The sequence below is a fragment of the Corythoichthys intestinalis genome, chromosome 16 (genome assembly GCF_030265065.1).
Source record: "Corythoichthys intestinalis isolate RoL2023-P3 chromosome 16, ASM3026506v1, whole genome shotgun sequence".
NCBI lineage: Eukaryota > Metazoa > Chordata > Actinopteri > Syngnathiformes > Syngnathidae > Corythoichthys > Corythoichthys intestinalis.
The window spans coordinates 33,748,217-33,773,557 of NC_080410.1; the positions used below are offsets into that span (position 1 = coordinate 33,748,217).

The 25,341-nt window shown below is 36.7% G+C and overlaps 2 protein-coding genes across 3 annotated transcripts in view; one reads left to right on the top strand and one right to left on the bottom strand.

The window, feature by feature from the left end:
- Positions 1-4,518, top strand: part of tspan4b (tetraspanin 4b) — a 28,489-nt gene extending 23,971 nt beyond the window's left edge. The window contains exons 7-8 of the mRNA XM_057861478.1: positions 2,268-2,351; positions 2,559-4,518. Of these exons, the coding sequence (XP_057717461.1) occupies positions 2,268-2,351; positions 2,559-2,627 (153 nt within the window). The 3' untranslated portion in view covers positions 2,628-4,518. The remainder of the gene's footprint in view (positions 1-2,267; positions 2,352-2,558) is intronic.
- bcl2l12 (BCL2 like 12) lies at positions 3,614-25,080 on the bottom strand. Of its 2 annotated transcripts, XM_057861476.1 has the most exons (8): positions 23,707-25,080; positions 21,610-21,775; positions 21,265-21,475; positions 17,818-18,073; positions 17,395-17,505; positions 16,485-16,561; positions 7,508-7,771; positions 3,614-7,202 (listed from the first exon to the last, which is right to left on the bottom strand). In XM_057861476.1, the coding sequence occupies exons 2-8, from the start codon at positions 21,771-21,773 to the stop codon at positions 7,161-7,163; spliced, it is 1,125 nt and encodes a 374-aa protein (XP_057717459.1). In that variant the 5' UTR covers positions 21,774-21,775; positions 23,707-25,080; the 3' UTR covers positions 3,614-7,160. The 2 variants fall into 2 exon arrangements, with proteins under 2 accessions (XP_057717459.1, XP_057717458.1); XM_057861475.1 differs by having other exon boundaries at positions 3,614-7,771.
- Positions 25,081-25,341: the final 261 nt, after the last annotated feature.

Sequence of the window (25,341 nt, forward strand, 5' to 3'; positions counted from 1 at the left end):
ATAATATGTCAATTTTTGATCGCGTTATATATTATTTACGTACAGCAATCAAATCCCGGTGTGTCCTAACATGCGTCATTGTGGCGTATGCGTCACCTGTGGTGCCCCGCCCCCTTCTAACACCCGAGTTAAATCCAACACTCATTTTGATAGCATGTTTTATAAACAGGTCAAAAATTTGAGACCACGCTGCCCATTGGTCTGTTGTATTCCCTCATACCAAGTGCGAGTCAACCTTCCACTGAGCAAACCAGTTCCTCCCCCCATTAGATCGAGGACTAGGAGTTAAAAGAAATGGATTAAGCCTCGAACTTGGAGCAAACCAGTCCAAAACCTTGTCTAAAAATCCACTTTGGCTAGATTTAATCAGCGTACGAAAATAGGGCTCTGAGTTTCTTTACCTTCGCCAAACCCCTTAGACTTACTAACCGAACCCCTGGGGTTTGATCGAACCCAGGTTAAGAACCACTGGGTTAAGTATATAGAATGATTCACAGGCATTTGGCTGTTGCTTTATTCCGGTTTTAAGACGATTATAAAATTTAATGTGGTGTTTCAGCAGTGCTTGGAACGGATTAGAGCATTTACATGGAAAACGAGTCTCTACTAAAGGAATTTTCAAGTTAAGAGACTACTTCCAGATAGGGATGGGAATTGATAAGATTTTTACGATTCCGATTCCATAATCGATATTGCTTATCGATTCGATTCTTTATCGATTCCCTTATCGATTCTAATTTGGACTAATGGACTGTATGAGGTTCCGGGTTCAATATGTTTTATGGTTCATTCGCCTCGGGGTGTCGGTTAGAACACAAGGAGCGGAGAGTGAAGTTGGTCTTTGGCACGTTTAATCCAACTTGGCAACAGGCACAACTACTGCATATACGGGCAATGGCACTCAATGAGCAGATGAGAGTATGCGTGGAAAGATGTTGATGTATTTGTATGTGTGTGGAAGAACACTGGAATGTGTGGGTATATGTGTGGTTCTAAAAGGAAAGAACATTACATCATATTAGTGCTGACGCAATAAACAATGCAAATTGATTGTAAAGCAGTGAATAACACACATAAACGACTCGCACATTATAATGACACAAAGGTGGGGGGGGGGAGCGAGTGCGCGCGCACAACCTGGAAGCACGCTGCATGCACCTGCGGTCATCTTGGCCATAAAACTAAGCACTTTACACTCATATGGATGTACAACATCATCCTAAGATGCTAAACTAACACATTCCCTCTTATCACAAATGTGCAACGTGAATATAATGTAAACAACGCTCTCCTCGACACAGCGAGTATGAGCGGGAGCAACCAGCCGACGTAACAGTAAAAACACAAAACGGTCGCGCTGATAACCGCTCTAACTTATCATAAGAACTTTATGGCATAAAGAAGAAATACATGGACGCACACAGATATTTCCTCTAACAGGTGGCCGTCCTCTGCTCGAAATGCGTACCTTACGCCTATTCTGGTTCCCAGAATACGCAGCGCGCATGATGTAGGACAATAACTGGGTGTAACTGAGTGGTTGCTATGGGAACGAATTCATACCCATGGAATCTTTCTAACAGGAGTATTAAAATTGCTAATATAATCGTTTAGGATTATTTTAGATGCATATATGTATTATTTTTCTTATAGAGTACTCGACGAGGAATATGATAGACCCATTAATAGACTTTTTGGGAAAAATCACCATTTCTTTAAGTAGTCTCATGAATAATGACCAAGCCAGTGAATGTCAATACAAATTCACTCGGTAACAACTCTATCCAGATTACAATTAATGTGAAGTCTATGTGTAATTATGTAGCCATGCTTGCCGAAATGAACGCGTGCAACATGCGTAAATTTCGAAATGTAAATCATGCTGGTTGGATTTGATTAGAGAATCGTTAGGTAAACTGCCAAAAATTTCTAAATGTAAATCATGCTGGTTGGAATCGATTAGAGAATCGTTAGGTAAACTGCCAAACGATTCCATGGAATCGAAACACATGGAACCGGTCCTCTATAAGAACAGGTTCTCGATTCTCATCCCTACTTCCAGAACCGATTAAGTTCGTAAGTAGTGGCACCACTGTATTTTCATTATTCACTGTGGGCCAATAAAAAACAGGCAACGGGTCCCATTTGGCCTGAAGGCTGTTATTTTGGACACCACTGCTTTAGTCATATTAAAATGTTTGGGAAAGTTGTCATTACTAGACTCTGATATAAACTATATTCTCTTCTACGCTGTCTGTTTTCTGCAGCCTTGTTATCAGAAGGCCAGGGAATGGCTTCTGGATAACATTCCATCTGTTCTGGTGTTTGGGGTGTGCATTGGTGTCATTCAGGTAATTGTTAAAATGTTTCTTCATCAGGGAACTTTCATTAAAACCACAATACAAATAGATAAACGAAAAGCTAATTTTTGTTTGCTCCAAAGGTGCGTTAAAAGCATTGACATATATATTTTTTGAATATTAATTCCATATTATCTCTATTAAATTGAAGTAGAATTTTTTTCTTTACAATTTTTTTTGTACCCTGCTCCCAATCAGATCTTAGCCCTGGTGTTCTCCATGCTGATGTACTGCCAAATTACGTGTGCCGAGAAGTATTTGGACTGACTGTGGACCTGCTGACAAGCCCATTAAAATACTGTTTCAAATACCAAGCCAAGCTACAGTTACCACAGCGCTAAACTGACACACATTGCAGCAGTGGTAAAACTGTGATGTTTTAGGGTTTTTTTTTCTTCCCAATGCGATCTCAAAAAAACCTTCCGATTGTTCATGAAAAGTGTCGAAAAGGTTTGTTGTTGTTTTCCTAAGCATTTGAAACCAAAACCGACATGTGCAGTGGATGTCCTCAAACATAAATCAATGTTTTAAATCAGATTAATACAGTTTTATGTGCATAAACACGCACTTGAGCACGTAGTGTTATGGTTTACGCAACCTTGATATTTTTCAAGATTTTCCTCTGTAGCTAATTGTTCTATGGAATATCGTAAGAGCATAGCACAATTTGGAGAAATTAATAAGCAGAATACTTCCCCGATGCACTGAATCAAAAGCTGATCATCTCACGACACTGTCACCATTTGTTTAGGGAGGTAATTTTGATATTCACTTTATGTTTGTTGTTGGGTAAAAAAATATGTTTATATTTTCTTCTTGTCAGTGTAGCTATTTTTGCGTACGGTTAGACCTCTAACCTCTAAAAGTACGCTTTAGACTATTATGGTCCAAAGTATTTGATGATCTTTGCCTTGACCCTCACAATTTGTGCTGCAAATTAAATTGAATTAATGTATTTTTTTTGCTAAAAAATTAGTAACAGCTTACCTTATCGTAAGAAGCCTTGTTGTCTATTAGGCACATTTAGGATATGAAATTATTTCTGCACTCCGGCTGTTTGTTTCAACAAGTGGGATTTAATGATCTATGATATTTTTCTATGCTTTTCAATTTGTTTCTGTGCCTTACATATTATCATATTTTGTTGTTCTATTGTTTGGAGTGTGATTATTCGACTGCACTAAATTAGCTCTATTGGATTTGGCCGATCTGAGCTGAAATAAAACAAAAAAAATTCTACAAGATTCTTTCCAGTCAACAATTTTATTTTTTTAAACATTCCAAAAAAAGCTTCTTTTTTTTTAAACAATAAAACATTATTTTTTTCAAACATTCCAAATCAAGATCTTTTTTTTTTCATAAAACAAAGTGGGAAAAAAATACATTGTACTTTCAATACACTCACAATTTCAAGAGTGCAAAAACACACACAATAAAGCTCACAGAGCCATTAGATAATTGGCACTGATGCGTAAACTGGCCTTGCTTCACAGACTTGCGCTGACTCCACATTCAAACTTGTCAAGAATCATGTTTTCCCCCATATTGCCGACTGACGAACTTGTACAGGCTGTGAATAAGGCTGTGAATAAATATAGTGTATATCATTGCTTCACCTCTTGTTCCTCTTTTGTTTTGAAAGCGTGTAGTTAGAAATACCACCAACAGTCAAATCAGCATGCTGTTATTATTATTTTGGTACGTTTCATGCAAGAATGATGATTTTTTTTTCTCTTAAAGCAACACTAGGTAACTTTTCAACCTTTATAAAATATTTTCATAACATTTGTGATAATATATCGACTGACAACTAGTTGAATGACACCTCTTTTATATCTTGAGGGGTTCTGTATCGTTTTCACCGGTACTAATTAACTTTGAGGAGGGTGGCAGGAATCCTGCCACACAAAAAAAACTACAAATGCGCTGACTGCTTTACGGCATACGTCACTTCCCCCTTTCCCCATTCATTATAAAGACAGCAGTAGATGTGAACACTTCCGCGTGAATGCTGCAAAGATGGCAGAGCAACAAAAGAGACAAAATGTTTTGTCTGAGGAAGAATAAGGATATAAGGGCACTCAACAATAAACATTGGCCCGGCTTTCACTCGCTGGCGTGACGCCCCCCGTCCCCCAAACCGAACTTGTCAGCGTTGACAAGTTCGGTTTGGGGGTGGTGTTGGGGGGTTAGCCACACTAAGCCACACAGTTGCTAACCGTCATATGCTATTGTTTAGCCACAACTGAATTTATTACCTTATAACCAGGGTTGTTACGATCATGGTTTTTTGCTCCTGATCCGATCCCGATCGTTTTAGTTTGAGTATCTGCCGATCCCGATATTTCCCGATCCGATTGCTTTTTTTTTTGCTCCCGATTCAATTCCAATCATTCCCGATAATTTTTCCCGATCATATACATTTTGGCAATGCATTAAGAAAAAAATGAATAAAACTCGGACGAATATATACAATCAACATACAGTACATAAGTACTGTATTTGTTTATTATGACAATAAATCCTCAAGATGGCATTTACATTATTAACATTCTTTCTGTGAGAGGGATCCACGGATAGAAAGACTTGTAATTCTTAAAGGATAAATGTGACTTTGTATATTGTGACTAAATATTGCCATCTAGTGTATTTGTTGAGCTTTCAGTAAATGATACTGTAGCCATTTAACTGTTCTGCCCAAATGCATGATGGGAAGTGCAACCATGACTGTGCGTAGTGGTACCAATTGATATATCTTCTCTGCATTGGGAAATAACATAGGGTGTTAAGAAAAAGATCAATTACTACCTTTCTTCCCCACATTGCTTCCCAGGATATATCTAATCGTAGAGAGAGTGATTGTAAGGCTTTAGCCAATTAAAAAAGGCTCCAAAGGCTGCCAAAATTCACTCTACTCATTTTACGCTGCCTTTTAGCTCTATATATAAGTAAAACGGCGCCATTACAGATTGAACGCAACAATGCGTTAATTACGTTAAATATTTCAACGTGATAAATTTTTTTAAAAATTAATTACCGCCGTTAACGGGATAAATTTGATAACCCTACCTTAAGCCTAAAGACTCTAGATGAGTGTAACATGTTATGTCTGTAACGTTAAATACAATTAGAAAACGATTTAATTAAAACAAATATATATATTAAAAAAAGGCATGTCCGATATTTTTTTGCCGATTCCAATACTTTGAAAATGACGTGATCGGACCCGATCGATCTCTACTTATAACTATTTGTCCTTCACACAGCCTCTGGAAAAAAAATGTTTACTCTATCTGCAGGTGACCGGGAGATTGATTTTTGATTCATTGATGATTTTACGACACTGTTTGGGTGTGCGCTGGTCCTCATGGGAAACGCAGTCTTTCTTTAGGCAAAACACTAGCGCTTTTTTCCACCAGCGTCGCTAAAATCAACCTAACTGAAAAGTTACAAAGTGTTGCTTTATATGTTTAAATTACAAGCCACAGGACAATATTCTGGGACCCCATTTGACATCTAATGGACCTATGGCAAAACCATGCCCTAAATCACAAAAGTTGGACACCTAGCCACAGAGTTGCATCGGAATACTGTGTAGTTGTGACTTAAAACATATTTTTTTTCTAACTTTAAAATAGCAAAAACCCGATAGTTTAATGCTGTGCATGGAGAACGTGGAGTACCTGTAATTCCGACACCAGGTAACCCAAAAGATTGAGGGGAGGAATTTTTTTTGTCCTTTTTCACAGCCTAAAATAAGGCTCGACAAATGCACGCTATAGATAAGGCTCTGTCGTCGACCTCATAAACAACTGAATGTCAAGACAGTCACCCAAGAACACTTATGCTTGCTCAAAGGTAAGTTAATGATCAATTTGTAAAAAAAAAAAAAAAAAAAGTATTTGATAGCATGCAGTAAAAACATAAACTTAACAATTAATATTAATTTGCTAACATTTGACTGCCTACTTGTTTACTAGCCAATCACTACACAAATTCAGAAATCTGAACTCCCGCCATCTTCCATAAATCGTTCGTTAACTCAATCACTGTCACTGAGAGAATTTGACAATGCCTTAGTTGACTGAGTTTTACAAGGGGGCGGAGCTTTGTGATAGGTCCATTATAGTATTAGTGTCACCTGCACATATTTTGCGATGGGCAAACAAAAAAAATCAATTATTTAAATAGCAATAAATAAAAAACATATTTTTTTAAAATTGTTAATGGTTTCACTTTGCACTTGACAACAAGACTGTTTGCTCTGGTTACAAATGTCTACCACCACAAACCAATAATATAACAATAAAGTCTAACTATCCTTACAAACAAAAGACACAAATACAGTACACATGTAATAACTGCTTACATATGTCTAACATTTTCAAGCGTAATTCCAAAAAACAAACATATGAAAAATGTTGGTATACAAAAATGCATGATTTTAAGGGTTTGTCAATGTATTAATGCAACAAAAACAAAATGAACAGATCATAACAAGGTTAAACTAGAATCTCAAAGCTACATACTCAATGGAGGTAGTATTCGGCATTTTGCACTTAATGACGGTATTATGGTCAAATGTTGCAAATACTGTAGTTTGCAGGCATTATTAGACGAGAACTCCCTTAAAATGGGATGTTTTTATAAATTCCTTAAAGTCATTCAAACTTGATCATACCTTTACTTTGATAGAACAATAATCCAATTTGACGAGTAAGGATTCACAACAATAACTTAGTTGAAACAAAAATGCAACAAGTCTTCTTCTTCTAACCTCAGTGGCACAATGGACACAATTCAGTCATATTCAGCAGGATCCTTCATCTCGGCCACATTCTCCTGAGGATAAAATGAAATATGTAAATGTCGGTAAACCTCAAACCACAGGAATTATAAAATACAAAACAGATTTCTATTAAGGATGACACGTGGTGTACATTTAAACCGTTCATGCATTAATGTTTCAGCGCCATTGACGGCGCTAGAAGTCCCGGTCGAAATGGATTGGAAGTTAGCACCGTCAATGGCAGCCAGTGAGTTCAATGAGTGCCCCGTAAGGATGGAAAATCCTCATTCGTGCATGAAAGTGCTTTTTTGATTTCAGACTGGCTGTAAGACAGAGTGGGACTCTGACAAGCACTTACCCATCCTCCTCGACTCTTTAACCATGGGGCAAAATTCTCCATGTAGCACTCTGCATACCCTTGCATGCGATGGACACCTGTAGCTGTCACTATACGCCTTGACACTTCCATAGAGACGGCCATGCGGCGCAAAGTCGGGCTCGCTGTTGGCTGGAGGAGTGGGACATCCAATACCTGAGTGCTGCTGACAGTGTCGAGAAGCCTCGCGAAGGATGGGTACGATAGGCGAGCCAAACTTGAGCGCAGAAATGGGTCCATCTGAATCTGTACAAGATCACAGACATGTATTAATCCTGAAGCAAACCATAGTAGGTCAGACTGGACAAGTCGGATGATTAGTAATTAAGACTTGAGTTACGTAATGAGGAACAACAATGAATGGTGGTGCTCTTTTGTGTTCATTTTGGGTTTTTTTTCATGTAATGATATCAATTGTATCATTAGTTTTGCACCGATAATGTTTTTTGCATCCGATACCAATACCTGGCTATCTGGTATCAGCTGATGTTATAGTGATAACACTTTAAAAAAAGCAACAACATTTTTTATTACTAAATTACTGCATACCAGGGTCGGTTGTAGGCAAGCATGTATGAGGGGGCAGTCAGGAATGTGTAGGGGGCATCATATGTACACACGTACATTTTAGGGTTGGGAATCTCTGGCATGAAGCCGATTCGATATGTATCTAGATACACAGGTTACGATTCGATTAAAAAACGATCCATTTTTATGGCCGAGCGATTCGATGCGATTCGATACAGTTTAAGAACGATACAGTTCGATACAGAGTGAAAACGATACGAAAGTAAACATTTGTTGTGTGTGTTCGTACAGTATTTTAAACATATAAAAAAGATCACATTTCTAATAGCAAAATTAAACAACAAAATTTCATACCAATGTTATGTTTTATTTTTTTATGAAAAAAAATTTAAGGCTTACTATATGACCGTCATTTTGTTGGATGGGACTGATAATAAAACTCCAGTGACAGACAACAATAAAGTGCAATAATTCAATTACTGTATTTCCTGGTGTTTTGAACACAAGAGGTAAGTAATTTAAGTGCAAACTTTCAATGTAAACATCTTACAAACAAAAAATATTAATTATATGCAGCAGCTCTAGAAAAAAAAAAAAACCTGCTAGTGTTATCATAAATAAATTATAAATTATGCTTTATGACTGGTATAATTGGGGGAATAAAAACAAGGCATTTTAGACAGGTCAATAATCATTACTTTAACCTAATAAACAGCAAAGTCATTCAATTATGCCTGCGCTTCCTCATTTTTTATTCCTCATCACATATCCATATCTTTTTTGAAGGGCAGATTTTTCTTGAGGAAGATCAACTAATCCACATGTTCATGTTTAAGTAGACTGCGTTTCGTGGAAACAATATGCCACCCTTTCCACCATTGTAGTGGGTTATTTTTCACTAACAAAAACTCACGATCTCTGCACCGCTCCACACTTCACACAAGCTCAGTCCCATGCGAACTTATCTGCCTGCCTTCATTACTTCAAAGTCCGACTTTCGTTTTCCTGGGTGCGTTGAAAATCAATCGCTACACGTCGCTGGCGTCGGTGATCACACTGTCCATTGTTTTAGCATGTTGCCACTACTAGTTTCGTTTTGGGCTGTGAAGAAAATGCTACAGAGCGTGCGTTACAGTGGTTTCGTTAGCTCTCGCGTTATGACACGCCCGTGACGATCGGGTAATGACGGCGACTAGTAGCGGTTCTGCCGAAATGCATGGGAAGTTGAGGCAACCACGACCGTGAGTAGTGCTTGTCCATATTATATCATGCGTGCGGTCTCGATCCAAGTGAGCTGTGTGGTGAATGACACAAGCGCAGCATGTGAAGTAAAATATTAAGCAATGCATTGAGCTAGGCATTAGAAGCCCATTCTTGTGCTCGCGATAGCCGAATTCTATTTCTACTATCGGTTCATTGAATATTTAATGGCTAATTACTGTTGAATTGTAACTTTACTATCAATACATCTGTATCTCTCACCTGTAAAACCGGATATCCGGTCCTATCAGTTTATCGTTCTCAAGCTTAGTACATTTGGGTGTCCCACTTAAGGACTAAGCTCCTGCTGGTATAGCTCTTAAGGTCACTGAGGCACGCAAACCCCCTGACCACAATAAGGTGGGAATCCCTCAAGGGGGGGGGGAATGAACAATACTATAAATAAAATATCCTTCATCCAGATTTATAAACTGACAACATAACATATATCTTAACTGGATGACCTATTTCTCAAATAAATTGTAACCTGAGAATTGAAAGGTAGGCTTATGAATAATTAATGAAAAAAATACTTCTCAAACTTATTTATCAAACACAGCAGATAAAGAACAGAACATTTTTTCTTTCTTTTTAACTTTTTTTTTTTTGTTAGCAACCAAACGGTTCAAAAATCTCCCTTCACTCGACAGCAACAGTCTCCTACTTCCCTCCTATTTGTTATGGATTTCTCATGGGCCAAGATCATCATTTGTTTTCACTTCAGTCTGTCGCGTGAAGTGGACATGGACTTATTTCTGTGCTTGTTGTGACTGAGAAAACACAGCTGCTTTTTCAAAGTCTTCCCGCTCCATGGATGTATTGAAACCTAACACCACATTGTCTGGTGACGTCTAGGCTCATTTACATAGTAACAGGGATTGGATGTTTACTGGGGGGGCTGTGAGCCATTTACTGTGCGCGCGCTGACTACACACACAGCGAAGGCAAAGAGAGATTAATCTGTCAATTTGTAATGTATTCATTTTGCGAGAATATTACAAATGTGCTTTCCTAACTTCTAAAATTTAGATTTGAGGGGGCAAAACATTTATTTGAGGGCGCACTGCCCCCTCTTGCCCCTGCGTAGAGCCAGCGTTGCTGCATACTAACTTGAATGTAAAATAATTACTATTGTGACTTGGTCAGACACTGCTTAAAAACTTGGTGAAATACGAAGAAAGACTAAAAAAACTTGAGTGCCAAAGGTGGGTAGTATCACGTTTACAGATGTCCCGATCCGATATTTGGATCGGATCGGATCGGACGCCGATATGGGCAAAAAAATGCGCATCGGTATCGGATCGGCCAACACAGAAAAATTCCGATCCAGACTTCCGATCCAGTTTTTTTTCCTTTTACGGGTTTTCCAGCGCACCGATTTATATAATCCATTCCAGCTTTTGCTTCGGTTTCCCTAAAATCAGGTCCGCATTTTACGGCACACCTTCAACACACTACATTTACATTACAGTCTCCCAATTTACCGAGAGACTTTATCGGTAAAAATGTCAGCTGTGTGGGATCATTTCACCTTAAAGGACGACAAAGACGAAGAGGCAGAGTGCAACATATGCCACAATAAAGTCAAGCGTGGTGGTAAAGCTGTAAGAAATTTTAATACAACCAACCTAATCAAGCATTTAGCAAAATACCACCACAAAAAATATAAGTCTAGAAGTATGTTAAGAAAACCGAAGACAAAAAGAAAGGTCCTACGCAACTAACACTGGCAGAAACTTTTGCTATGCGTGACAAACTGGCACTCGACAGTCCCAAAGCCCAGGGAATAACAAGAGTCATTGCCGAAGAATTCATTCTGGATGACGAGCCATTATCTCTCGTGAGTAAAGACGCACCATCCAACACTTAGAACCACGGTACAACATGCCCAGCCGTCATTACATCCTTGAGCGATTCGGCCGTGGAAGATTCGAGAACCATTCACAAACATCCAAATTCCAATTATTGAAATATGTCAAGTAAAGCGGAACTAATACACAGCGCGGTCTTCGGGACGCAATGAGAAACGGACCGCATTGCGTCCCGAGAGTAAACATCATGCTTGTCATAGACCCGGGTAATGCCAGTGCTCAACTCACAGCTTTAGCTCAACTCATGCCGTGAGATAAAAAACACAACAATACCTGACTGCTGCTGACAGCCGCTATAAACTACGTCAACATTGTTTTACTGTAGATAATGCACAATGACAGACTCGACGGCTTTAGCAACATTGAAGTATTGAAAACTAGTTGCGTTAGTAAACAGCCGCCATCTTAAAGCAGGAGACTTCCCTAGTAGGCTGTTGTGAACTTTCCAAGCGAACCTAATTAACTTTTTATCTGAAATACTCCTAAATCGGCAAAATCATGACTTGAATCTATCTTCAAAACAGTTTTAAAACTTTCACATGTCGAAAGTAGACAGAAGGGAAATTATGGAATAACGGGAGCAATTTTAACAACTTTAACAGTTGATTCGCAAAATTAAATGAATTGAATGTAGTTTAAAGCTGCCGATACAGAATGGGGACTCGAGTATTTTATTTACTGTTTTAAAATGTTAACTTGATACTGAAATAGTGGTTTATTTAAACCTGAGAGGCTTTTTATACAATTTTTGTAACTAATGCACGAAACATTAAAAGCATCTAATAGCTTGGGGAGTTTGTGGGATTTTCCACTGAGGTTGTTTGTGTGTTTTGCTTTTTTAAGACAGTTTACAATATTATTTGTACGTTATACTGACTGACTATGCCATTTCTGTTTGTTATTTACAATGTTTTGTGTTTGTCACTGAATAAACAGGTCAGTTTCTTGTTACCAACCGTTGTGTGTTATTCAAACTCACCTAATTCAGCTGGCTAGTTATTATCAAGAGTACTAAAAACCTTTTTCAACATGAGTCTGACAACTGGTAAGAAGGCTAAATAACTTTAAACTTTAACACATGCTCAGATAGGCCGGTATCGGTATCGGCCGGTATCGGATCGGAACTGCAAAAACCTGGATCGGGACATCCCTAATCACGTTACATGTACTCCGTTACATTTACTTGAGTAACTTTTTGAGAATAATGTACTTCTTGGAGTAGTTTTACTAAGCCATACTTTTTACTTTTACTTGAGTAGATTTGTAAAGAAAATACACTACTCTTACTACGCTACTTTGAGCTACATAAGAGTCGTTACATTTTTCCTCTTTATTCTTCCGCTTAGATTTTTTTTTTTGCCAGCGTTGCCAAGAGTAGCTCTACCAATTTCACCAATGAGACGTTGCAACAATTACACCATTACACCAATCTGACGCAAGCTTGCCGTTCTATGATCAAGCCAGCCTGTTCAATCATGTGGCGTCTTTAAAGCACCGTAAAAAATGAAGTATTTGACATAGAGCACTGCCCTTAACATGACTCGAAAGCGCGGACTTAAACCTCTCTCGCAGTTTTTATTTGGCACCGATTGACCACGTAAAACCGGCGATGCGATCCTTTTGATTTCATAATAGTAGCTATGAAGGAACTATTCATTATTCAAACTAGGAACTATATTCTCCACTAGAGGGCACTCATGCTCTTTGGACAATTAATGCTTCATTTCTCTCTCATTTTTTTAATCTCTTGCTAGAATTCAATATTTTTTTTTGTGTGTATTTCTTTTATGGGTTATTGTACAGTATCATTATAACAGGTTCATGTAGATAAGTTTGAGCTGAGATTAAAAAAAAAAAAAAAAAACTGAAAAAAAAAAAAAAAAGCGGTTACTCACAATGTTAGTCATTACTTGAGTATTATTTTCACTGGATACTTTTTTACTTGTACATTTTTGGACGACTACTTTTACTAGAGTAATATTATTTTGAAGTAACACAATTCTTACTTGAGTAAAAGTTTTGGCTACCCAACCCACCTCTGGTGAGTGCAGATTATACCAGATAAGTACGTTAGCTTAGCTCATGTGCTTATCACTCTTACTAGGCAACTACAAAAGTTCGCCAGCCTACTTTTCCCCATTTTAGCTCCTTTTAACATAGCTAACATCTTTGCTCATGTCAACATCAGGTTTTACAAAATGTTCAATCCTGGCTGGTATTACCGTATGACATCCATTATTTGACTACAGGTTTGGCTCAAAACACCACAGGACTTGACAATCATTTTAAATATTACAAAAAAACAAACTAACAAAAAAACAAAACGCCTTTGATCTATTTTTCTACTTTAGTGAGTTTTTCCTTTTTCTTCTTTTTCGGTGGCATATGTTATTGGCAGGCATCTTGGAAGAGTGACAAGCGCTGCTTCTTTTACGGCAGCGTTCGTAACTGGTGGCCATCACGGAAGAGAAATCCAATGTTCGGAAACTAAATCTCAAAGAGTACACATGGCGCAGTAATGCATGGATTGGTGCATTATTTCTTAGTACTCTCTGATACTAATACCTGCATTTTATCGGTATCGGTGCAACACTACTGTTAATTAAAGTGTGTATGACACCAAAAAGCATGTTTATTTCATATTTCACGTGGTATTTTATGCTCCTGAAAGAAATGGACCGCTTGGATGTGTGTGGAAGCGATCGTTTTAAATATTCAATTTTATAATCCAGCGCCATGAAAATGAATTACTTCCGGCTCCAGTCTCGGGTTTAGGACGAATGTGAATGTGACGTCACCCGGGTCAGAGTCTCACAATACAGCATCGCTTTATAGCATGCAGATGGAATGCGTATTCAGCTGATTTTGGCGGGAGAGCGCTATACTCGCCCTATTGCCCTCTTCGTGTACCCGGTGTTCTGTCAAATTTTCCACCTGATCAGAAATTTTGCAACTTTGTGTTAAAAATGGCCGCGAATACAGCGATTACAAAGTAAACACTACAAACTTTCTTTAAATAAAGGACTATTTACTTACGTTTGATCTTGGACGGACATTCTCCTTAGACACATCCTGCCACGTTAGCTGCACAACAATGCCGTTTTCTCACTGTTTATGTTTTTGCTGTGTAGTTAAGCATTAATTTACGCAATATTCGTGTTGACCATGTAGCGGCTCCTCCGACATCGGCAAGTTTGTTCAGCGGTAATTCCCTAGCTGCTTCCCTGGCAAACACGCGCTCCTTCCCGCAGCAGGGGACGAGCTGTAACTTGCTCGTCGGCGGGGGGTTGCCGATCGACAAAGACAATCGACAACACCGCCGCCGTGTGAAAATATCCGGGCTAGTTTTATGTGATTTTTCGCTTCGAAAACTTTGAAACATCACTTGGTTCGGGTTAGCATGTCGGCTAGCTGTCACGCCTCTCGGTTTGTTTTAGGGCTGCAGCTATCGAATATTTTAGTAATCGAGTAATCGACTGAAAATTCTATCGATTAATCGAGTAATCGGATAAAACAAATATATTTTTTGGTGAAGAGCAATTATAAATATACATGAGAAAACAAGACATTTCATCTAATTTTGAACCATTTTCAGTCAATCAATGTCTTTATTTTCGATGTATATTGTTGAAAACAGCCAACAATTGCATCTCAGATGGAACTAGAACTAAAAAAAAAGAAAAAAAAAAAAAGACTAATTCACTGCTTTCACTCAAAAAACTTTAGATCTTATTACAAAAAAAATTATAATATCTTACCTAAAAATGCCGTTATGCTTGATAACACACATCACTTAAAAGTTTGGATTTTTTCCCACGTCTTTCAATTGAATTTCTCTTTGTGTCAAGCCATTTTTAAGTTCTAGTTAAGTTTTAAGTTAGTCTAAACTGCAAGTCCTGATAAGATTTTGAGTTTTTGCAGTGTTCAAAATAAATGTGTGATACAGGCTGTATTGGAGCACATTAGCACCAGTGCTACTTGGTGTTTTATCCAGCAATGACTACTGAGCTAAAATTGATAGTTAGCATGATTAAGTTTTTTTTACACCCTCATCACTCCACAATGCTATGTTATGTTAAAGCCTGTATGTAAGACACGTTAGCCAAGCATCGACAGTGGTCATAATTAATAGAAACCTAGCCCTCCGCAGGGCTAACGTTACTTCAGAACAGTAACGTTAATCTTATTTATTAGCGCTTAGCGCTCTTTATTAGCGCTTAGCGCTGTACTGCTTTAAGATGGCGGCTGTTCACTAAAGCTGCCCAGACGCGGCCGAGTCTGTCATTTAGCATCTAGTTCAACATACATGTGATCTCTATGAGACGCATGAGACGCTACCTGTACCAACGTAGCATCGTGCGGGCTAGTATTTAGCAACGTCGGCGTCGTTTGTGGCGGCTGTCGGCTGCAGTAAGTTTTTTTTTCCCCCCCTTCTTACTCTCCGCACGTGACAGCGCGTTGTCCCGCATTAAAAGTGGTCCGAGCAAAACGTGATGCTTAGAGCTGTCAAAATAAACGATTACTCGAGGTGAATAAAATTACTCGGATCAGTTTTTAAACTCGAGTTACTCGAGTTGCTCGAGTACTCGTTTCAGCTCTAGTTTGTTTACATTCTCCGAAGCCGGGACAGGGAAATGACAAAAGCCCGACTTACTACGGTTGCATAAAATATCGTTCGAGAGGTGCGACAGTAAAGGTGAAGTCGACAGTTTTGAAATTATGGAGTAATTTTGCCATGTTGTACTAAATAAATGCATTTTTAATATTTCATATTCTATTCAGCACAAGACTGTTATTTGTCATGACCATACCATTTATTTAGCAATTGGGGAAAAATACTTTGATGAAAAGAATATCCTGTAAAAATATTGGAGTAGAGAGACTGAAACAATTACATTTTGCAGCTCTCTTCGTCGCATTTTCCTCGTTCTGAATAATTCCCCCTCAATGGGTTTAATTCTAAATCAGATGAAACCATGACCCTGCCGACGTCATCCTCCTGTTGGGGACGCTAGAGCCCTATAATGGTAGGCGTGGCTAAACGGCAGATTAAAAGACGAATTTCTCGTCATCTGCGCTTTGCCAAATTTTTGCATATAGACGAATCGTCTCAAAATATGATTCTAATTCGCATAATAATGCTATTTAAGACTTTTTTTCCTCCTGTCGTATGCACTTTAATGTAGCACTGATTTACTGCTTTATGGTTCCTGAAATTAACGCCTTGAAAGGTGGAAAAACGCTATATAAGTATAACACCCAACACCAACATGACATTATGACATGACACTTAACCTTACCTTATTGTTAATAGACTCTGCCTCGACAGAGAGAACTTGAACCAGCTGCTGAACCACCAGCTCTTTGTTGTCCACAACTTGATGAAAAAAGGAATGACATAATTACAAAATTATCCATATATTATGGTAACTTTTGAATTTACTGGATTTGAATTTTAACCTTATTAATTTCGATGCATAGATTTAGAAGTGCCTAGTACGCCCCTTTAAAAATCAGCTTTAAACCGTTTCATGCATTTTTTTCAGTCCTAGTTTTTTAGATTACATTCATATTGGACAGATATCTCAAACCTGCGGCCCGGCAGGCCAATTGCAGCCTACGGGACAATATTTTGAGGCCACCATTTGACTTTTAAATGTAGAATTAGTGTTGCTTTCACATATTTTATAATGGCAATAAAATGGGATTTAAAAAAAATTTTTTTTTGTTTTTATTTAAAATTGATTGAATTCATTTATGAATTTTTTTCAAGATCGACCAATTACGGCCGATATATAGGCAATATAATAGGATAACTGTACGATATTATATCGTTGCTAACTGTAATTGTGCACCACCTAGTGGCAAGTGTTACAACAGTCAGTAGTATAAGAAAAAAATAACTTCTGATATACTGTACAGTTGTATACATTTATATAATGAGTGTTTCAATTGCTTCTCAAAATCAACATGCTTTAAAAAGTATATCGGCCTCAAATATCGGCTTTAGACATCGGCGATCAACTTTTTTTTTTTTTTTAACATTATCGGTCGCCCTCTCATTTAGTACAATACTTTTGTTGCATGATCAGTTCCTGTTTTTGTCAAACACCCAGTATCAACATCGGCACCAGAAAATGGTATGGGTGCAGCACTAGTTATTTCCTGGTAAGATTTATATGCATGTGATGAAACAGGTTTATTAAGTACCTGAGGGATCTTGTGGGGGAGTGAGGGGAGTCACCTTCTTTGTACTCGTAGACCTTTGTGCGATTTTTTCCAGCTTCTGCGCAACTTCATTATAGAATTCAGGAGGGTGATCTAAATGCCCGGGCAATAAAAACACAAAGGTTACACTTATATTCATTGTGAATTTATGCCTCACGTCATTTTACAGATAAGCAGGTTAGTTACTTGCTTCATTAGGTAGTTTGTACAATTGTGCTACTTTTTAGAATGAACCTGTTCCTATATTGGACTTAAAATAGAAAACACACACATTCAAAATGGCATTAATAATCATAGCTAACAACAGTCTAGGCACTGACATAATAGTGGTGCCAACTTTTTTATTATATTATTGTGGTTTGTAAAGCTGGTTTGTTGAGTTCTTTTTTTAAATAGAGAACTTACTTGGGGAAACAAGGGGTGAGATTGGCTCAGCTGTTTTGTCTATTAGCAATGTGGAAGGTCTCTTAGGTTGAGAGCTAGGTCCCTCTTTCTCCTCTCGTTTCTTCTCCTTCTCTTGATCATTTTCTTTCTCTTTTTCCTTCTCCTTTATCTTGAAAAACTTGGAAATCTTTTTTTTAAGCTTCTTTTTGTTCAGTCCTTTCTGTTTCTTGTCACCGTCGTCTTCTTCGGATGTAGAGGAGGGAGATAAAATGTCTTCCTGCAGGAAAAAAGGTTTTATGGTTAACATTTAGGACGCCGATCCGATCACGTGATCGGAAATATGCCCCGATCACGTCATTTTCAGAAGATCGGAATCGGGTAAAAAAAAAAAAAAAATGGTGGTTTTAAAATGTGTTTTTTAAAATTATTATTTTAAAGTATTAACTCATTGGCTGTCATTGACGGCAAGAGACGTTAATCCATTTTGACGGGGAGGGCTGACAGTGACCGTTCGATCTCTGCCAGCTACACACATATATGTACATACGAATACTGTATATGCTGTACATACATACACTATATACATATATATATATATATATATATATATATATATATATATATATATATATATATATATATATATACATACATATATATATATACATATATATATTAGGGGTGTAAAAATTATCGCGTTAACGCGCGGTAATTAATTTTTTAAATTAATCACGTTAAAATATTTGACGCAATTAATGCACATGTCCCGCTCAGAAAGTATTCTGCCTTTTGGTAAGTTTTACAGCAAGGCTTTTTGCGCTTTCCAACAGCGAACTCTTGTGGTCGCTTTGCGACATGGTTTATTATTTTCTTCTTTTCTTTCTTCATTATGGCTGCACGACGTCTCGGGCTGATAATGTTGTGCCTATATGATCCTTGGACAAGATTTGTCCGTAAGTATGGTTGTTGTAAAGAATGTATATATTATGTTAGTAAGCGAAATGTTATATTTTTTGAATGAGACGCTTTTTGTTTATGTTTAGTGAACCTGTATAGCGTGCTAAGCTAACGTTGTTGCTAATGCAATGCTTGTGTACTTTTATTTTGTAGTTTTACGACGGTCTAAAGAGGACAATGGTTTGAGGCCATTTCATTAATAAATCAGATGAAAAAGGAAGAAGTCTAATTATTAAGGCGTCGTTCACTAGCTGTCTAGCTTTGGAAAAAGTGGACGCTTCGGAGTGAGGACAGCATAGACAGATTTAAATGACAGTAGAGTGAAATGCCCACTACAGTCCTTATGTACCGTATGTTGAATGTATATATCCATCTTGTGTCTTATCTTTCTATTCCAACAATTTATTTTACAGAATATATATATAATTTACAGAAAAATGTGGCATATTTTATAGATGGTTTGAATTGCTATTAATTGCGATTAATTACGATTAATTAATTTTTAAGCTGTAATTAACTCGATTAAAAATTTTAATCGTTTGACAGCCCTAATATATATATATATATATATATATGTATGTATATATATGCACACACACATATATATATATTTTTTATTTATTTATTTATTTATTTATTTTGAGAATCTGCCGAGACCGAGTCCCGATCCGATAACAAAAAAAAACAAGTGTTGTTTTTTTAAAACAAGCTACTGTCACACCATGCCGCCTTCAAAAGGTGAATTATTTTTAACGAGAGTAATGTAGAAAAATTCTTGTTTTTATCAAATGCTTCATTGAGTGAGTCAACTCAAATCCGCTCATGCTGCTGAGAAAAGCCTCTCACTTACACAATGAGTTGCCACAACACACTACTGCTAGTGTGTAACAAGCTAAACGATGACTGACAGATTTGCGCCTTTGATCATTGAGCTGAGCTTCTATGGCAAGATAAAAGCTAGAAACCTGTCAATCATCGTTAACTTTAACTAGCAAACTCCGGTGCACTGCTGACCAAGACAATAAGCAGGAGGGAGATAGGCTGTGCAAGCAAGAAAAACATAAATTTATTTTTTGATTAACAAAAAAAAAAAAAAAAAACGATCCTTTTGACCCAATTCCGATCCTCTAAAAAATGGCCCGATTGTCCCCATTTCCGATCACGTGATTGGATTGGTACATCCCTAATCCTATATAAATACATATACTGTATACATACTGTACACACACACATGTGTGTGTGGCGGAAAACACAGACAAGACTGAAAAAGCAGTTTCTGCTCTTGAACTCCTTTTTAAAAGAAACTGCTGTATTTTAAGCCAAAAAACCTGTTGTGTTTGATAGAACAATATGTCTATATGGTGCCATAGCAGATTAATGGCGCATTAAGCCCCCAAACTATTTTTAATTAGTCCGTTTTACCCTGAAACCCCCATTTCCAGACGTCGTGCAACCGCTTTTGTTTCAACCCAGTCATAAAACTAAGTTAATTAATTATACTTATTATTCAAAATGTCTTTAGCTTAGAATCATTAATTGATGTCTCATATTTCGCTATAAAAAAATTTTAAAAAATTAAAAATTATTCACTCACATATTTAAAACTTTTAAACAAATTATGTCACAATGAAAAAAATGGCGTCTGTAAAAAAGTAACGGATATCTAACTCATAACTACCGCTTAATTGTATTTTTTATGTCACTGTTGCATTTTCTCCGATATGTTAGATGAGAAATAATCGATCCAAAAAAAGAAAAATGGTTAAAAAAAGTTTAAAAGGGTAAATATATGAAAAAGAACATCTCAACCACTCCTTGATGTCTGTGATTTCTGCATCGCGACCCTTGTTATATTACCATATTTCACCCATAAAATCCCCCAAAAATCCAGCTCTGGCCATTCATCGCTGTGTCTTCACATTCAGTGATACATGCTTCATGGAATTTTTGGATCGAAACAAGGTAAGTACGCGATAATATCTGTTAACGACATGGCGTCTGTAATTCTGCTCTCGCATGCTCTCACCTCCAGATAGGGTTTTGCTGTTTAAAAAACATTTTTTGGTTAAATGCCTTTCTGTTCAAAATTTTTCTTCCCCCAGAAAATTGAGATTTTAAGCTTTCCAATGATTTTTCACACATGCATATCAGACAATTTTGAAAGTTGGCTAAATTGGGGGTCTCAGAGAGGAACTTAAAGTGTTTTCCGCCATACCCATACACACACACACACACACACACACACACACACATAGAGCATATACTGTATATCTGTAAATATTTTTATACAGTATGTGTCTAGATTTTTTATCTTTCTTGCAGGATTTTAATATTGATGAAAAAAGGGAAAAATTAATTAACAAAACAAAAACAAAAATCACCAGACAACACTCACCAAAATATATAAACAGTATATACTTTGCAGAATTTGCAGCATAAAATCTCACTAAGGTAATTTATCCAGCAATTTTATCTCAACAGAGGTTTGGAGGGTTAGGGCCATATGTTTACCTCAGACAGCTCTCTAATGTTTGGCGCTCTAGGCTTGTTGTCCTTTTCCAAAGAACCTTTCCCATCCTTGTTAGAAGAGCGTGCATAACTACGCCGGGGCAGTTGCTTCAGGAAATCCTTAAATCCTGGCTTCTTCTCATCTGCTGAGCTTTGATCTTCAGCTTGAGAATCCCACCCATCTTTTACTTTGGGATTTGGCTTAACACTAGCACTGTGAATTAAGTAAGAGTGAGAAAACAGCCTTTTAAAAAATTATATAGTGACATTTTGACTCAAAGTCCTCCACTGACGTGAATGTATACTCCATGAATCTATTCCATTAGCCTTTATTGACAAGTACGTTACCTGTATTTGTTGTATTCCTTGTAGCCACCTCCTACTCTGCCTGGCCGTTCCACAAATGGGATGGACAGTGTCTGATTGAGGAAAGCTTGTAGGACTAGACGGCTCTCAGCTTTGATATCAAGTAGAGAGATGGAGGACACGGACGAACAGCGGCCCATAGACATCACTGATATGAAGACAAAATTGTGGATTAGAAAATGTGTTCCTTCTATTGTTGCAGTAATTAGAAGCACCAGACAGACGGTAAGCACAAGATTTATTACAACCATAAATGTACTTGAAATCACGTTGAAAAACTGTATTCATTAAATGGTTCCTAACTTCAAATCCAATTAATTGGGTTAGGACAGATAGAAATAAGTTCTTATTTCTCAGACAATTTCCCGCAATGCAGCGTGCCTTTTCAAAATTTTTAATCAAGATACATTTAAGACTTTTAAAGATCCTGTGGGAACATTTATTAACCCTTTCAGTGGTCAATACAGTGGACATCTATTCAAAAGTTATCATTAGCCACACTTCAGTGTCAACCCAGGTCACTGAGTATGTGTTGTGGTAATTGATATAGAGAAAAAAAAAAGTCATTGATGGCAACGGACGCCCCTTCCAGCTAAAATTGAATGGGCATCTATTTATTCGTTCATTTATTTATTTATTTTTAATTCGAACAATCACACACAAACAAAGCACAACAAATACAAAACTCTGCAAAACGAAGAAACGCAAAAACATCTATGAAAAAACAAACAAAAACAAAGGAGGCACATTGTACATACTGTACTACTCGTGGCAGAATTCTTTCAAGGCACTTCAATTGTCACACTTATAAACAAGAACAAAAAAATATATATTCACAAAATTACAGTATTGCCATCACAAAGTTCAGCTACGTGAGGTCACAAAAGACATTTCAATATACAGTATGTCATTATTCTTTTTCATTTTTTCCAGTATATATTTTTTTTGTTTACTTTTTGAGGTTGTTTTTTTTTTTTTTTTAAGAAATGTATTTTATTTCAAATTCTTTATATATTTTTTATAATTCATGGCTTATTTAAAATGTTTTAGGTTTAAATATACATATATACTGCGTATGTATATGTGTATGCCTATGCTTATGTCTGTTTAAATAATTGCCTTTTCCCGCATGAATTCATTCATTTTATTCAATTTTTTTTTTTTTTGTAATTTATTGTCCACGCAAAATGCATACATGCAACCCTAATACATCAAGTGGATGTCAAGTAGGGGCCACAAAATATTGTCCCACGGGCCACAATTGCCCCCTGGCCCACGGGTTTGAAATCCCTGTCCAATCTATTAATATAATAAAAACATTTAAGGGAAAAAAAAAAATCTTTATTCGTGCACGAAAGTGTAAAACTTAAGGTAACACGATTGTCCTGGAGTAGACTCCTTGGGGATTTCCCAAAATGCATTACGATTATCTTCCCTTCTCTTTCTTTGTGTATACATTTAATTTAAACATACAAATAACAAAACAAAACAAAAGACATATACAAAACAAACATATATGATAAAAAAAAAACACGTTAATATATGATTGGTTCTTATTCAGCCTTCTGATTATGGCGCGATTGGAAAACAGTGACGTCACTGAGACGAAACTTCATGTTTTCATTCACGTCTAAAAACCTTGTCTCCTCTCCGCACCACGTTGTCTCAATGCATGTTACAACTTAATGAATTACTCTACGTTGTATTGGACAAATGGAGTGTTTTTTAATAAGCCGGTTTCGTTTGAACGAGGTCTTGCGCGAAGTAAAAATCTCCGGAAGGTTGAACATTTCGGTGAGCACCGCACCGACCGGGTTGGATCATTGGACGTCACAAAATATAAATAAACAAAAGTTAGCGACCGATTAAATGTATCATAATGAGCAGTTCATTAGTAACCACGACGTTGTATACAAATGTCATACGTTAATATTATAAAACAAAGTACAAGTATTACATTAAGGCGTGAACAGTACGAGGGTGATACTCGAGCTTTAAATCGACACAGATTGTTCTAAAGGTCCGGTAAAACGTTAGATTGGGGCATTTAACACCAATGAAAGATATTTCGAATCGTACCTTTGGGAGTCGGTGGGCTGGGCAGAGATTTCCAAGTTGTGGTAGTGCGCGGCAACACTAGTAGGTGGCGAGGCGGCGCCTGGACTGGTCTGGCACGTCCCAAAAGTTAGTTTCATACAGTACAGTAGTTCATTCTAGCTGTAGTTTTCAATATTTGCCGCTAGATGTCCTCTTTGGCTCACATTTCGACAGACAGTAGCTTGAAGGGATTTTCTCACCACCAGGCTGGCAGACACCGCTGACGACACCAGTATTCTTTTATTTAAAATAATAACAATATTATTAGATAAGAATTATATATAATTATATACATTTTAAAAATGGAAAAGGCCAGGTGCCTGTTGTTTAACCCTTTTAGGGATAATGGTCACTACAGCGGATATCTATTCAAAAGTTACTATCAGCTGAAGTAATTCACTGCCAGCTCAGGTCACAGAATATGTGTTGTGGTGGTTCGTAAAAAAGGAAAATTGATATTAAAGATACCTATTGACGGCAATATAAATTCAAGCCATTTCAATCCATTTGATTACTTCCAGCTTCTCACAGTGAAAATGGATTGGAGAGCAATTGCCGTCAATGGCAGCCAAATAGTCAAGCTATCTAAAGTCACAAAATAACATCAACAAAACATAAATTTCCCAGAGCAATACACGCACAGGCCACACTTATTTGAATTTATGGCTTCTTCTTCCTTTCAATTTATGACAATTTTTTTTTATTTAATTAATTTCATTTTATTGAATTATGTATATTTTTTAATAGATTGCTTATGTTTTTAATTGTTTTTTATTTTATTTTAAATTATTCATAACTATTTAAATAATCTTTTTTTTTTTTTTATATAAAATGCATCCTTCAATAAATTGATTGCATTTATTTATTTATTTTTCTATATAATAATGTAATAATAATAATATAATAATATATAATTTTTCTATAAATGTTTTTTAATGGCACATCACAAAATACATGCAGGCAACAATAATACTATAATAATCATACAATAATTGGATGTCAAATGGGAGCCACAAAATATTGTCTCGGATTTGATCGAGTATTTGGCCGCTGGGCCATACATTTGTGAGTGCTGTCCTGTATGAATTTAATCAAAACATACAAAATAAATAAATAGTGCATGAAAGGGTTTACGCTTTATTGCGCAATTGACTATTTTTAGCCATTACATTTCTTTTTGACACTTAAGACCAGGGGTCCCCAAACTTTTTCCTGTGAGGGCCACATAACTTTTCCCTTCTCTGATGAGGAGCCGGGGTCAGTTTGTAACAGAATGTAAAAATTTTAAAATTTATTGTTTTTCAGAAAGCCACAATCAAATAACCCTTTCTGGATTCTTCATGGAACAAAAGTAAATAAAATAAAAATAATATAATAAAACATAATATAATATAATATAATATAATATAATATAATATAATATAATATAATATAATATAATATAATATAATATAATATAATATAATATAATATAATATAATATAATATAATATAATATAATATAATATAATATAATATAACCAAATAACCCTCTCTGGGTTCTTCACAGCAAAAGCCAGGAAATAAATAACACAAATTTAAAAAAATGTTTTTTTAATTTTAAAAATTGTTCAGGGG